Raw genomic sequence first — 16,233 nt, 5'->3', positions numbered from 1 at the left:
AGGAAGTGGTTTAGCTCACTGTTCTTCAACCTTGGGGGGATTGTAACCAACAAAGTCTTTCTGTTGGCACATCTCCACAATGGGACTTTGCCTCCCCCACATCTAAATCCATTCTGTGGTTTACCCCAACCCTCTGGAACAAATTGCACAGGGGGCAGGAGAGGAGAGGGAGAGAAAGACCTGGTACACAGGCAGAAATCCTTGCATCAAAGGGACCATTTCGTTGGCCACAACCCTGTGTGTTGGGCTACAACAACACCTTCCTTCAGTTCCCAAGTCATCAAAAGCCACTGCCTACTGGTAGCTGAATGTTTCTCAATGAACAACTCTCCTTTTTTACAACTGGGCTTAAAAAAATTAAATATGTGCACAGGAAATTGTCCCAGACTCTTTAAATTTCATATTTTTCATGAGGTTTTCTTCCTCCCCTCCTCCCCCTTCCAGAGCTCCAGCTGATGGTTGAGCACCATCTCTGCAAGCAGCAGGCGGATGAGGAGGATGTCAGCACTGGGAGCCAGGAGCCACACAGTCCAAGCTGCTGCCCTCATGCCAACTCAGAACCTGGCCACAGTCCTGGGAGTTGCCCTTTGGCCCAAGCTCATGCTCAGCTGGGCATTCAGCAGGGGGAGCCCATTGGCCTGGAGGAACGTGAGTATGTTTCAGTCAACTAGAGGCATTACCCACTTTTCCTAGCTAGCATGGGTGAAGGGAGTTGTCGTCCAAAACATCTGGAGGGCATCAGGTTGATGAAGGTTAGCCTACATTTTATGCTTTGTTTTAGGGTTATCATATTTAGAAGAGCAAAAAAGAGGACACATTTGCCAACTTCTACTTTTAACAATGGATAACTATGACGACCTCATTTTATGTACCCATGAAAAAGAGAACATGTCCTGGAAAAAGAGGACATGTGGCAACCCTACATTTTATCCCATAGAACTCAGTGGGGGCATAGAGGTCTTTTCTGATTTGTGCAGCCCTTTATCTGCATAGCACCACTCTGGAATCTGTTGTTGTTGTTTTTAATGGTCCATGTAATATGATCGGTCCATGACAGCCTATGTGAAAGCAAGCTGTGCATTAACACGGTGCTGCTGCAGATCATGCTAATAGCATGTGCGTGTGGCAGGACACTCTTCTCCCCCACACTGCAGCAGGCAGCCTGAATGCAAAGTCATGCCAAAAAATCCTTTGTCTAATAAGGAGATCAAACAGTGGCCTCTAGCGGCTGTAGTTCAAAATGATAGCCGAGCTTTGCTTGAGTCCTCTCTCTCTCTCTCTCTCTCTCTCTCTCTCTCTCTCTCTGGGGGGGGGGGTGGGAGGCCTTCCTGGAGGGAAGCGTTTTGATCCACTCCCTGTCTTGATAAATGATTTATCAGGGATGTTCTCTCTAACAAGCTCTGCCCAAGCCCCTTGTCAAATATTCATAGTGTGAGCGTGTCCTGCAAAGTGCTGCGGCTGCATGATGGGCTCAAAACAGCTGTGGTCTCCCCTTTGACATTTCACAGAAGAGGGAAGATGGCTGCTCTTGTTTTCCATTATAAACAGGACTTCAGAGTGGAGCAGGGAACAGACAAGAAGAGCAAACTGCTTCCCTAGAGACTTGTGCCATGCCCCACCAAGGGTTGTGAGTGGGGTTCTCCCCCAACACTAAGCTCAAGTAATGTATGTTTTATTATTTCCCTTGGTTGAGAACTCACAGCTTTTGAGGAGTATGCTATGGGAAGCTGTCATTCAAGACATAACAACTGGAACTTCAGCCAGGGCCAGCCTAACCGTAGAGTCAGGCTAGGGGCCTTCCTCAGCTTTCTCTTGGAGACCATTGCCTGCACCTCTGGAGGAAGGGCACCCTTGGCAGAGGCTTAGCTGCTGGGCTGAAATTGCCCTTGTCATTTCCTGGGGATTCAACCAACAGCCACCTTGATCTCTCCCAGCTACCCTGGGGCACAGGCACAATTGTAAGCTGGAGGAAGTAAAAAAAATGGCAGGCATTTGACCATGTTTCTCCTAATGAACTTGGCTTTGGGGGGAAAATAAAAATTAATAAAAAAGGCAAAACAGGTCCAAGGTGTTTAGGCTATTTTATGAGAAAATGTGTGTCTGTTATATGGGAGACTCAACAAGAACAGTTCTTCTTTTGCTTGCCCCAAGTGAGAACATAGGAGCTCGGCTGGATCAAGCTAATGGCCCATCTGGTCCAGGTTTCTGTTCTGAGAGGGCCAAGCAGATGCCATTGACAGCCTGCTCCTCCCTCCGTGAATTTATCCAGCCCTTTTTAAAGCCATCCAAGTGGGTGGTCATTCCTGTATCTTGTGGGAACGATTTCCACTGTAGCTATGCACTGTGGGAAGAAGTGTTTAATTTTGCCTGACCTAAATCTTCCAACATTCAGCTTCTTTGGATGTCCCCAAGTTCTAGCATTCTGAAAAATGGAGAAAAACATCTGCCTCTGAACTTTCTCCTTGCTGTGTACAATTTTATATACATCTATTGTGTCCCTCCTGAACTCACCTTTTTTTTCTAATTCCAGAGGGTGCATTATAGAGAAACAGTGTTGTGTTAGAAAGGTGGGGTGGGGTGGGGGTGTGGGGGGGGGTGAGAGAGGGAGAGCTGCTGTTGACTGAATGAATTGTACAATCACAATAGTAAAGGACTGGTAAAAGAGGTAGCATCTTACACTTTTCAGCGCTTCCATAGACAGAGGTTTCTAAACTATGTAACTGATAGATGTCCAGGAATCTGAGGGTGAGATTCAGTCCAGATTAAGGAATGTCCAGCACAATAGCATGTGATTTAAATTACAAGGATTTAAAATGAAACTGAGAAGATGTAAATCCAGTCAACTCTTGGAAATGTTAGGTGGCTTGTTTTGTAATAGGACACAGTGGTGGAGAGTTCAACATTTTGACTTGCCTAAGGCAGCATCAACAAGAATCTTTTGAGCTAGCCGTATTTTTAATACAAACTGGCCCAGTATCACGAAGCAGCAAAAGACAATACACCCAAAACAAAACCCATTACAGGGACCAGCATTATCACATTCATTCTCCTTGCAAGAACCTAAATACTCTTGGATGTCTTGAATTTTGGTTAAAGGAATGGTAGTTCTAGTTCCTTTTTGATGTTTTGTAAGAGCGTGATTCAAGAGAGGTTTAGAGTTGGACTCAGTGGCATGAAACTGCCATCCTTAAGAGATGGAATAAGCCACAGTGCCCAGTCAGTTAGCCTGGCTCTCTTAATAACTCCACCCTATGGCACTTCATACATAGAGCTGCATAAGTAAATTATGGGATAGAGGTGCATGCATCATGCAGGTGATTCTATGTACCTACACACAGGGTTTCCTGTGCACACTTCCCCCACCCCTGCTTTTGTCAAATCACAGTGCCTCTTGCATTGTCAGGAGGCTACAGTTTGTGCGATGGCACAGAGAACTGATTTTGGAAATGAAGGCCTCACTACACGATTCTCTCTGGATATTGACCTTTGTCAGTGATGGTCCATGCACCCCACCCCATAACAGGGTTGGGGAATCTATGGCCTTCCAGATGTTGTTGAATTAAAACTCCCATCAACCCCAGCCAGCACAGCTAAAGGTCAGGAGGGTGGAAGTTCTATTCCAGCAACATCTAGAGAGCCACAGGTTCCCTACAGCCACCCTACAGACACATTCGTCACTCTTGAGAAACCCGCCTTTACCCATTCTCCAAAGCAGCATACACAGTCTGCCTACCTTCCTTTAGGCTTTGCATGGGGTTTCTTATCACCCTCAGCTCCTGCTTCGAACCTTCTTGCCTCACTTCTTCACTCAACCCGATTTCTAGGCCTATTATCCCTTCGTTCCCCCACCTTTTCAGATGACTGCACCCATCTCTACTCAGCGCCTGTGGCTGATCCTTCCTCTTCCAAAGCCAGAATGTTTATGAACATTCCATGTTGGCCATTTGTCCACAAAACTTCTCTGTGCATATAGGCAGCTATATGCACATAGCAACCCACTCCCATCAACATTTTCTCAACACATGAACATTGAAACTGAGGTGGTGGGCATTTTCCTGTTTTCATGTGCACACGTGATTTGCACACAGAGGAGGCTCTTCTGAGCAGCCCTGTTGCAGCTATTCAGTCAATGGTTATGGAAGGCACACAAGTTGCAAAGGTAAAAATGTACACTCTTATAGAATATTGATCAAATGGTTACTTTAAAAAAATGTACATGATAACTTTCTCTGTTATCCTCTATTAAAGAAATCACCATCATACTCCCTGTTCTTTTCCCATAGACAAAACGCCCCAACTGAAGATTTTCTTAAGGAATATACTTGATGCAGTCTAGGCTTAATTAGCAGCATTAAGATACTTTTCTCTTCTTTTACTTTTTTGATCCCTTTGCTGGGGAAACCCAGCCAGATGGGCAGGGTATAAATAATAAATGATTATATAATCAATTATTATTCCTATTCCTATTGCACACCCTCACAATCCTTTGCAGGTGTGGGGCTTCCAGTGCATGCGTGGAGCTTCCAAAGAGTTGTCTGCTCACTTTAACAGAGGCAACGGCTTCTCAAGTGCCAAGAGGTGTGCATAAAGTTTTCTCTGGCAGGGTTATAGATGGGAGAAAGCACACATGCTGGAGTTCAGAATGCCCATGTGGCCATATGGATTTGGGGAGAGGGGGCTGGCTATGACTGGAATTTATTGTCATGACACACTGAGTTTAACATTCCCTGTGAGCTTCCCATTATTCGTTATTTATACCTTCCCAAATCTTCCCTGAGCAGGTCCAACCAATTGAGAATCTATCCATGCATGTATGTAGTGAGAAGTAAGTATAACTGTGTCTGCTTATTAACAGTGAATCTCATCTGGTATGCCTTTACTCAGTGACCCAGTTTAGAGAGATTTCTCTGGGGCTGTTTTGACAGACGTTCTTTGGTTTTGTTGTTGTTATTGTTCTCTATACGCCAGTATCATCTGCCAATGTTGCTGTTCTCCCTATTCTGCTCCGTGGCTTGATTGTTTTGTGAATCAATTAAAAAATCCCTCCATTTCCTCATGGACTTTTTGACAATTGTTTTGTGCAGAAGGAAGCGTCACGGGAGCTTGCTGCGCAGAGAGACCCAGTAATGTGAAGCCAGACCTGTCCTCAGAGAAGCAAGGAGTTCATATACCACCGGAGAGCTCTGGGGAGAAGCAGAAGCTGGCCAAGGAGTATGTATAGCCGTGCCTCTAAATTTGGGGAGGGGGCAGGAAAAGGGAGATAAAGGAGGCAACTCTGCTCTGAATAGAATGGACAGCCAGGGGTGTATTATACCAATTCTGAAATTGCCGTCATTAGTGATGTATAGTCTTCCTTTATGAGCTAGGGAAAGTATTGCAGGAAAAAGCCTCTGACTTTGCTGAATGGTTACCTCTTTGGGGTTTGGAAAGTGAAAGTAATTTCCAATTCACCTTTCTCTTGCTCCTTCATAGCTATTGTTTCCCCAATCTGCTGCTGCTTCAGCTTGCTTTCCCTAGGCTTAGGGCTTTCCTCCCCCACTTCCTTCTTGTAATCCAGGTCAGTGATGGCTTAGCAAAATGAAGTTGATTTAGAGTGAAGCAACACTGCCTTTCCTTGGAATGGGTGAACACTTTTTGCCACATTTTTAAAAAAAGATCACCTGTAAAATACTGTACCAAAATCCAGGAAGAGGTGGATGGTTCATAGCTGCTGGATTTTGTGTGTGTGCGTGTGTGCAAACAGTAGCTTCACATTTTCAATCGTTTCTTTCAATCAGTTATTTCTATTGTCCCCCACCCCCACCCCAGGAGAACAGGCTAAAATGTGATAGCAAATAACACCCATTCACTTGGAATTTCAGCATTTTCTGAAATGCAATGCAAATGTTTGCCCAGATGAATAGGGACACTGTATATCCCAGAAGCGCATCAAGATCTCTCTGCACATAGTAAGGAAGAATAAACCCATAGTTCTGCCTTGGTGCATAGTAACCCTAATATGACCTGCTGTATGCACATCAAAGAAGAAATTCCATATGTTGGCACACATGCATGGCACTGAGCAGAACACTGATGCAATGTGGATACTTTATTCTGCAAGGGGTATGTACATCTTAACATAGGGATGGATGAGTATCAATACCAAAATAATGGGTTGTGGCCAATGTTAGTCCTACTTGGAGTAGACCCATTAAAATGAATGGATAAGACTACCAGGTCTATTAAGGTAAATATGTCTACTCAACCTGGTGGAAGTCAACCCCAACCCCCCTTTTTCCTGTTTTCTAAACTTAAAAACGTGTCAAACATGAGCCTTTTATACATAGGAATGGCACTCAGGGCAATATTTGAAAATGCTCATTCAGATATTCCCGCGTAAACCACCTTTGTGATTCTTCAGTTCATGCATTTCAGCACTGAGCAACTGAACAGGAAAATGGGTTTGAGAGCTATGCTTAAATAAAGGCAGCGTGTCCAGGTGAACCTGAGGGGGGACAGAGGATGCTCTGGGGTACAAAATAATCATGATAAAATATTTATCTTTTGCTGTGCATGTGCAAGCAAGCTGTATTGCAGATCAAAAGGCCACAGGTGCCAGGCCATCTGCATGACCTCTGGCACAATGCAGACACATGCAGCTGCAAGTCCCGCAGTGATAAAAATCATTGGATGGTGTGAGAGTAGGGAGAGAGCGAGAGCATGTTAGCTCTGCGGGTATCAAATTCCCTTTGTGGATGCCTGGATTATGAAGTCTCACTGTGACTTCAATTAGTTCTCCTTTCAGCTTAGATTAGTTCATTTCAGATCAAATTGGTCAAGGGAAAGGTTTGGTTGCTTCACTCAAGCCCAGGCTTAATGAAAACTGAAAGGGACGTTCTTTGTACTTTAGTATACTGAGAATGAAGATACAATGTGGGCCCCAGGGGAGATGCAGACACATGCAGCAGACTTGGCACAAGTCTTCATTCTCTGGCTCCCGCACACCTGAGTGCCTACCTGTACCCAGCAATGTGTTGTCTTAACACAAAGCACAAGCCAAACAGAAGCAGAGATTTCAAGGTTCTTTGATGCATTCAGGCACCACTAAAAGAGATGACAACCCTCTTATTATCATTGGACAGTTTGACTATTTTGTTAACTTTACCAAGGGCTGTGATTAGCTTGGTCTCTATATTTAGTCAAGAGGCAATTTTAGAGATCATACTGGATCATACCAAAGATCTGTTGCTGGGCCAACAACCCTCCCCACATTGTTCTTTTCCCCTCACGGTTGGATGTTCAAAGGAATATTGCCTCTGCTCAGCTGGGGCTGAGAGGAGTTCTGATCCAAAAATGTGGAGGGTACCAGGTTGGCAAAGTCTGTTTTAAGAGGGTCTGTTGAGCTTACATAGTTCATAGCTGTTAGTAGGCGTATCCTCCAGTGAGTTCACAGAATCACAATCAATAATTGTAGAGCTGGAAGAGATCCATGAGGATCATCTAGTTCAGTCCCTGAGATTACGAGTCTCATGTTCTACCGACTGAGCTATAAGGGGTCTAATTCCTTCTTAAAGCTATCTAACCCCATAGCTTTAAATTCCGTTGCATCTTGCATGCAAGAAAGAACATTCCTTGCCAGTCAATTCCCTTAGGTAACCCTAAGTCCTAGTATTATGAGCCATGAAGAAAAATGCATCTCTGAACTCTCCATGCCATGCATAATTTCATATACTCTGTCCTCACCCACCCACCCAAAATAGTCCCACACTCTTTAGCCTTTTCTTACAGCAGAGGAGAAGAACATTTGACCCTCCAGCTGTTGTTGGACTACAACCCCCATCTGGCCCAGTCAGCACAGCCAATGGCCAGAGATGATGGGAGTTGTAGTCCAGTAACATCTGAACGGCCACAGGTGAGCTATCCCTGCCTTTTGTAAGGAAAACAATCCAAACCCTTGGTTTTTGTGATTGTCTGTTTCTATATCTTTTCCAGCTCCTAGATTTCCCTATTTCAGATGAGGTGATCAGAAGTAATGATTGAAATAGGTATCGGACAAGATAGCAACCACCTTTGCCGCATTTGTCACAGAATAATTAAACTCTTGTGCATATCCCAGCTCCACTTTAAAACTAACCTTGGTCTTCAGCAGCCATTTTGAAGAGCCTGTTCTACAAACTTTGTTTGTTTGTTCCATAGGTGATGCACTGCTTCAGGAATGGAGGTTACGTCTGAACACAGGCAGAGCTCATGCCTGCATACGGGAATATCACACAGCAGTTTTCTTTAAAGAATTTTTAAAAAAAAAAAAAAGATTTCAATGGCTGTTCAGATGTTTGTAATGTCCCCCCCCCTTCCTTTTTTTTAAAATGAAATGTCCAATGGCCTAGGGGAGGATGTCTATTCAGTTTTGGGCTTGGGCTCATGTTTTAGGTGTTGAAGTAGAAAAAGGTGAATCAGCACTAGAGAGTATGTTTGTTAGTTAGCAGAGCTGGAGATATCTCCATATTGTACATTTATCACTGGCCCAGTTCTCCAGAACAGCAGATGAGTTTGTAAAGTCTTATGCCTGGAGCTGGGGGTGGAGAGTGAGGCACATGCTTGTGCACTCCCAGCACACACGATAGATTTCTTTATGCCAGGAACTGCTGAGAATTCTAACTTAGCTCTTTCTCTGATGTGCCATTTTTTATATACAAATATTTTGTTGTATTAGTAGTCGTTGTTGGGTAGAAGAGCATTCAGTCACATAAGCTTCCACCTGCAGTCTCACTTATGTAGTACAGCTCAAAAATAGGTTTACCATTATTTCATCTGCTGTGGGAGAGATCTAGGCCACCAGCTAGATGATTTTATTCCCTTAGACCTCATTTTTCTATACTCTACAATGATGTTTTCCTAGCTGTCCAATACTGATTTCTACAATTTTTTATTGCTTTCTACTGTAGCCATAGATAGGTGCAGGCTGGGAAAATCTGCAGCTCCTCCTATCATGCTTTGGAAGGAAACTAGGATGGGAACAGTAAGTAGCGCAGGAATGGGGGAACTTGGAGCCCTCCAAAAGTGGTTGGGACTCCATGTCCCATTAGCCTCAGGCAGTCAGGGATGATGGGAACTATAGTCCAAAATATCTGGACGGCCATCTAAAAGGTTCCTGCCTATCATTGTGGGGGGAATCTGAACAAATGACAACCTCCTCTTTATTCCTCCTCCAGCTGAGCTGTCCTTTCTTTGGGAGTGACAAGATACAACAGTGCCTTCTGGGAGAGAGTAGCAGGTTTTCCTCCCTTGAAACAACCTACAGGCCTCAGTCGTGTGTGCATAACCTCCAGTATTTGTCACACATTAAACAAAAATAGGTCTGCTTATTTCCTGGGACGTTAGAGTAACACAGTCGTGAGTGCTTGAAATAGCTATTTTTTCTCTTTATGCTAGACATACTACCAGTATTTTGAATTTTGCTCTTATGTAATAGAAAATGCAGTCAAGGCTTCCCTGTCATAAAGAAACCAGCTGAATGCAGCCTAGACGAAGGAGTGGAGGACAGATCCGTGGCTCTTACACTGGTGTTTTAAGCCAAAGCCTCAATATGACATGGGCCTTTATCCTGCCAGCCTTCCCTAAGTCATCACCCTTCAGATTTTGTTGCAGTCCAATTCCCATCCACCTCAGCCAGAATAGGCAATGGGGCAGGGAAGGTGGATTGTACCTCTAGCAACATTTGGAGGGCACCAGGTTGGGGAAAGGTGCTGCATGCCTTTATTAACACACTCATTGCTCCACCCGCAAAAGGGGTGGCTGCAGGCTAGATACACAGGTCCGAGATATCAGAGATCCCACTTGAGTTTCTCATCAGTTGTACATTGTGCATCCCTGAATCGTTGGCAGAGTTTTACATATCCAGACCACCATTCTGGGCTCTCTTCCCCCATCACACATGTGAATTCTATTTCTTTATTAAACGGGTCATCTTTGCTTGGTTTTTGAGTTCCAAAATCACTCGTTTGCCCTAAGTGGCTTGTGTGCTGCTATGACAACATGGCAGGGCTCCGTCTTTCAGCCTCAGCAGTGCTGTCAAGGATGTTTTTCCTTGGTCTGCAAAAATGCCTCTCGGCCAGCATTACATACCATCTTCGTCTGACACCGAAGGCAAGAGTCAGAGCCTGTCTTCCTTATTAGAAGACACAACTATGAAGCTGGTGGATTTATGAAAGCAACACCAGGAGGGCCACGGGTTCACCTCTCTTTTAGTGGTGTGTTTGAGAGGAAGAGATTCTGCCTTACAGTGTCTGGGGACAAACCCATCAAAATAAGAAAATGAGAAGGAAGAGGACAACTGACACCCGGGAATCCCAGTGCAGTCCTGGCTGACACTTTGGTGACTAAATGAAATGTAGATGCTATCCTACTTGCCAGTTCTGATTTAACTTTGTGTGCAGCATAAAGATGCAGAGCTAAAGGTATGCCTGAATTTCACACAATGATTCACAATATGAACTATGGCTTAGTGTGCAGGTTGCTAGAGAGAGGTTCACAGCAGCTGTGCTCCTCTCCTGGTACTCCTGCGAGCTAAGCCATGGTTTAGTTAGGAGTGTTTTTTGAACCCAAACTCACGGTTTGCCTCACTCCAGACCAGTGGCGGAGCAAGCCAATCGGGTCCTGGGGAGGCGTGTGTGCCCTGTGCCCGGGGGCAGGGCCAGCCGCCCATGGAGCAGGGTGAGCCGGGGCAGGACGCTCTGCGGGGCCTCCGAGGAGTCTGCCTGCCTCTCAGCTGTCCTACAGCTGGGGGGAGGCAGCAGGCAGACTGTTTAGGCAGTGCAGAGCCAAACCACTGCATCTCTCCCAGGTGCACTGCACCCCCTTCAGTGGTGATACCCAGGGTGACCCACCCCCACTGCACCCCCTTCCTCTGCCCCTGCTCCAGACACACCATGAGCCCAAGTTTGGATGCAATGCTAAACCAAGCCATGCTGCTCATGACGGCAGCAGGGGGACCTGAGCTGGAGGGCAACTATTGAAATTTCCAGAAACACTAATGTGTGCATGCATTTGTGCTAAACTGTGGTTTGGTTTAGCACTATGTGTGAACTAGCTCATAGACTCACGGCAAACCATAGCTTTCCATTTACACCAGAATGCAACTCATTTTCTTACCTGTGTGACAAGTAATTGCACACACAGATTTGCTTAAAACATGGTAGGGATAGTCCATGGGAGAAATTGCTAATGGGCTGACCTCACTGACTCTGCGGATCAATAAAAGTGGCAGCCACATCCCCACTCCAAATGGAAAGCAGCGAAGGTGGGTTGAGAGTCTGTATTGGCCAAGGAGCTGAGCAGGAAGGATCCAGAAGGAGGTTGAGTCTCCCTTTCAGGACTGGGAATTTCCACCAACTGACACTCAGTTTGCATGCAATGGCTCTGGGGCCCCATTAATAAGCTTATCATGTCTGGATCATTCCCCATAACCACCATCACACCTCCTGCTGACTCTCACTGCATACATATAACACAGTGACCCTGACAATTGTCACCGGCTATTGGGGGGGGGGCTTGTTTCAGCAGCTGTTTCCCATCACATAGCCATTTCATTCTACAGGGGCTGTTTTGCAAGGACCTCCCCACCGCCAATCATCATCCCCTCTTTATCAAGCCTTGACAAGCCTTGACACTGCCTTTTACCAGCAGGGATGCTTGAGGAATTTGATCTTTTCACATTGTGATACAGGCTCACTTGATCTACAGCTCCTGGACAAAAATTCAGATTGGAATGCAATTGTGGTGCTGTACTTCTTGGCTCAGAAAAAGCATTGAGATAGGCTTTAAAACCCATCTTTTGAGATTAAATGCATTTGGAAACGCGTATTTTGTGAAACTACTTTAGGGAATGGCACTTAGTGGTAGAGCAATCCCCTGGGAGAGAGAGAGCCCTGCCTCAAGCCCGGAGAGACACGGTCATTCAGTATAGACAAGGCAGCTTCCACGGCTCCTAAAACTGCTTACTGAAATGCAAATCTGGGGGCATTTTTAAATAAAGAAACCAGATTTATGGGGAAATTGGGTTCAATGGACAATCGGTGATCACATGAGAAAAGGACACAAGTCAGAAAGAAGCTGTGGCATCCATCCCTGCTTGCAAGGTGCTTATTGTGGTATTTCTGATGGACAGAAACCAGGAGAACCAGCCATTTGTGTCTCTTCCCCTTCCCTTTTATTTGCTGTTGTTGATCATCACTTTCCTTTTATTCTTTTATTAAGTTTCTTTTACATGCGCATAATTTGGAATTCTGCATTGTATGGAGCTGTTATAATATAAGAATCGGAGTTCAAGAAACAAAACCAAAAAGAAAGAAGAGTTACTGCATGGTAGAAAAATTATGTCCGAGGTACAGACACATACAGAGTTCCACGGACCAAATGTGTTGACAAAGAGGATATTTACAAAGTTCTGGGGCTGGGAGTTGGAGGACAAAGAGGCTGGAGACGGGAGCTGCAAGTTTCTTCCAGTTTGGACACTCTGGAAGAAACTGCAGAGTTGGGGTGAAGGTAGCTCCAGCCCTTGACATTCCTTATTCAGCCTCATTAAGTCTCAGGGGAAGCATTCAAAGCACTGGACAGGAAGTCATGGCTGAAGAAGCCCCAAAGAGCAAATTCTCAACCAGGTCCCCATTCCAAGTGCTTACAGCTAGGGAGGAAGTGAGTCCCAAATCACACAAGTCATAGGATGAGAGATTTCAGGCTAGGACAGACATTGGTTGCGAAGGAATGGAGGGGGCATCCTGTCCTGCCACAAACATGGGAGATTTTTCACTTCTTGCACACCTTCAGCCGCTTCAAAATGGCTTCTTGGCCAGAGACCCCCAACTCACCTGACTACAGTCTCTGGAGATTGTATCCAGTGCTAGCCCTATTCAGAACAGAGCCACTGAAATTGATGAACCTAAGCTAGTCTACTCTGAGGGGGAATAGCACTGAATGCAACCCTCTCCTTCTGCCTGAAAGCTTATTCATGTCAATATGCCTAGCCACATTGCCCCAGAATGCACTGAGGTATTCTTAAAATAAGTCAGAACAGTCTGCCTTTTCCTTTGTTCTTGGAGCCCCTGTACCAATCAGCCCAGTGTGTGGATGCAGGACTATGTTTCATGCATTTACTTGGTGCTCAGGACCCTGTAGCTAAAAAACCATACAAAGTGGTTGGAATGCTTTCCTGTGTGTGTGTGTGTGTGTGATACACACAGATTGAGAGACAATTGAGCGTATTGGGAAGAAGTCATGTTGAAACTCCTTTCCTTGACATGCTACCTTTCCACAGGCAGGGATTTTGAGCCAGGGAGCATGTAATCTGCCATTCCTTCAGCGGGCATTCTACAGTGGCACAGCCCTCATGAGACTGAACCATATGCTTTACTATATGAATGTAAAGATTGGCCTAAGGCAGAATTTCTCGAAGTCACTTGCTGCCATAATTTAGAGTCAAGTCGCATGGTCATATTGAGAACATGGATTGTCAAGATCCATGCATAGTTTGGCAAGTGCTGAAGCATCATATGGTTACTTCACCATGCACTCAATTTGTCTCTCAACCCATTTTCACCATGTCATTCAACTTCTTGCTGGCAACCTCTATTTCCAATACTATACTTCCTTATGCTATAGATCAGAGTGTGAGGAACCTCTGGCCTGCAAGTCTTGCTGAACATCAGCTCCCATTTCCCTGGCCCTTGGCTACGCTTGCCAAGGTTGATGGGAGGTGTGGTTCAGCAACAACTGGAGGGCCACAGGTCCCCTATATCTGTTGTAGATGAACATATGCACAGTAACATAAGGGTAAAGGTAAAGGGACCCCTGACCATTAAGTCCAGTCACGGATGACTCTGGGGTTGTGGCACTCATTTCGCTTTACTGGCTGAGGGAGCCAGCGTACAGCTTCCAGGTCATGTGGCCAGCAGGACTTAGCTGCTTCTGGCGAACCAGAGCAGCACACGGAAACGCCGTTTACCTTCCCGCTGGAGCGGTACCTATTTATCTACTTGCACTCTGACGTGCTTTCAAACTGCTAGGTTGGCAGGAAGGGTACATAAGGGTACTACTGTGTTATATCAGCTTCTAGGGGCAGCATTTGGGTTGACATTCCATGAAGGAAGACTTCTCCAGGCTGGGAACTGGCCAGTTCAAACCTTTAACTCAACAGATGACCCCAAATCTCATGAGAACTCACAAGAGATGCTCCATGTACATGTTCTGCGATGTGTCTTAGCCTCAAGCTACAATCCAATGAGGAGCCAAAGCCCTGATTCTCTTATGGCTCACTTCTTGAAAGAGAGAGAGAGGATGAATGCTGAGGTTCAAGCTTACCTAGAAAGCTTACCTGGAAGACATACCTTCAAGATTTCAGATATGTGGGAGTGTCTGTAGCCAGAACTCAGCAAAGCCCTAGCATTAAAAATGGATTCTGGCTCATGTTAAACCCTGGTCCTGATCTGCAAAACCCTTCACATTCATACGAGATGAACCTGCCTCAGATCTCCATCGCACACAGCGATATGATTGCATCAATCAAAAAGGGAAACAGGGTCCTTAATTAAAGACCATCCAAGCCCACGAACTGGCTTTTGACATCCCACGAATGCACAGTTCAATGCATCAGTCCATAGAAGATGCACCACTAGGACATCCTGTGAGCTATCTATGCCCAGAACCAAGTAGCTGCAGAATAACCAGCAGGCATAAGGTCCATCCAACTTCCATACTGCATATCCCCTATAGGCAGACAGAGTGGATTCAGTCTATGGATAGGATGAGGAACTGCAGTTCAACTCTTCCTCTTCACACCCTCCAACCCATATGACCAAATAGCTGCCAGAAAAATGGGTGCCTGCAACTCTCCAACAGATGCCTAAATCTCATCTCATAAGTGGAACCGCAGTTGACGGCAGTGGGCCATGGATAAAGATGTCATCTGCTTAGGGGTTGGGTTGGGTGGGGCTATTCCACTGTGCAATATAACTATTGCTCCAGAGATGTGAGATTCGATACACAGCAGATCTGAGCCAATCTAATGCTTTAATGAGTTGAGAGAGGCTGGCTGATCTGGCTTCATAAAAATGGGAGGCTGAGTATAGGGCATACACATTTTGATACAAGGGACTAGGCTTGTGAGAGACGTCAGCAAACTGCCCCAGGAGGAGAACTGCAGGTGGAACCTCATACGTGGGGGGGGGGGGAGACTCTTGGGATGCCATTAATTTAGTCCACCCCTGAGGCCAGCTAGGAGCCATACTGATCATGCAGGGGTGCAATTCTCCCTCCATTGCCTTGACACTCTCCTCCAAAGTGCAATTTCAGCCAATACAGTAAAAAAAATGTGGCAACGGTCTCGGCAGTCACTTCGCTGGATTGGCAGTGAGAAGCCTTACCCGGCCCGTTTGGCACAGCAGGGAGGGGGAGGGTGGCTGTGAGTGTAAGCCCTCGGTGTTGCTGAGGCCATTTGCTCATTCATTGGTGCTTGGGGGATGGGATAGACAAAAATCCCATGACTGCAATCATGGAGCAGGAATTCTAACAGTTACATGGGGGGGTATGTGTGTCTCTCATTCTCTGCAACTCAGGGATGGGGCAGGCAGTGGGTGCTGTGTGATGTCGACATTGTTGACTCATTAACAGTTGCATTTATCATTATTAATATTATTACTAGTAGTATTGATGGTCACATTCATGTCACACCCTTCTCGAGCCTGGGCAGGCTCCCTCCCTGTGCGAATGGTGCTTTGTCGATGGTATTGAAGACTTTGGAGTAAATTGTGTCGGAGACCTGCCAGGAAAAACAGAAACAGCCTCAAGAGTCAGGAGCGTGTCCATGGTCTGGATAGGAAGGAAGCCATTCATACCTTCCACCAGAGTTAAATCATGAAAACAATTCCGATTGGGAAATAACAAAATTAACAATAACCTTTGAAAATAAGAGCAAGAAAGCAACAGCAATACTTTGAGTTTATATAGAGCAGGGCAGATCCTCATATTTTGTTGGGCAACTCCCATCATTCCAGATCATTGGTTAAAGGTGGCTGGGGATGATGGGAGTTGTGGTCCCATAGTATCTGGGGGGCCCAAAGTTGAAGAACCCCGCATTAGAGTGGGGCTGAGGAAACTGCCCCCCCCAGATGTTGCAGGATTACAACTCGCATCATCTAGGACTATTGGCCATGCTGGCCAGGGCTGATGGGAGTTGGAGTCCAACAAATGTATGAAGGGCCA

At 45.6% G+C, this 16,233-nt stretch overlaps 2 protein-coding genes across 11 annotated transcripts in view; one reads left to right on the top strand and one right to left on the bottom strand.

Annotated features, from left to right (window-relative positions):
- Positions 1–9,956, top strand: part of PPP1R1A (protein phosphatase 1 regulatory inhibitor subunit 1A) — a 70,176-nt gene extending 60,220 nt beyond the window's left edge. Inside the window, exons 5-7 of one of the 2 annotated variants that reach the window (XM_083599816.1) lie at positions 445–648; positions 5,085–5,211; positions 8,176–9,956. In XM_083599816.1, the coding sequence (XP_083455942.1) occupies positions 445–648; positions 5,085–5,211; positions 8,176–8,179 (335 nt within the window). In that variant the 3' untranslated portion in view covers positions 8,180–9,956. The remainder of the gene's footprint in view (positions 1–444; positions 649–5,084; positions 5,212–8,175) is intronic. The other variant, XM_083599817.1, reaches the window with a different exon arrangement.
- The window catches only part of PDE1B (phosphodiesterase 1B), a 130,159-nt gene continuing 122,208 nt past the window's right edge, over positions 8,283–16,233 (bottom strand). For all 9 annotated transcript variants that reach the window (XM_083599764.1, XM_083599765.1, XM_083599766.1 and 6 more), the window contains one exon: positions 8,283–15,790. The gene's annotated coding sequence lies outside the window, so the exon portion shown is untranslated. The remainder of the gene's footprint in view (positions 15,791–16,233) is intronic.

Source organism: Podarcis filfolensis (assembly GCF_964270895.1).
Source record: "Podarcis filfolensis genome assembly, chromosome: 2".
In the NCBI taxonomy this organism is placed as follows: domain Eukaryota; kingdom Metazoa; phylum Chordata; class Lepidosauria; order Squamata; family Lacertidae; genus Podarcis; species Podarcis filfolensis.
The sequence above is the reverse complement of the archived record's forward strand: the minus strand, read 5'-3'. Positions and strand labels throughout refer to the sequence as shown.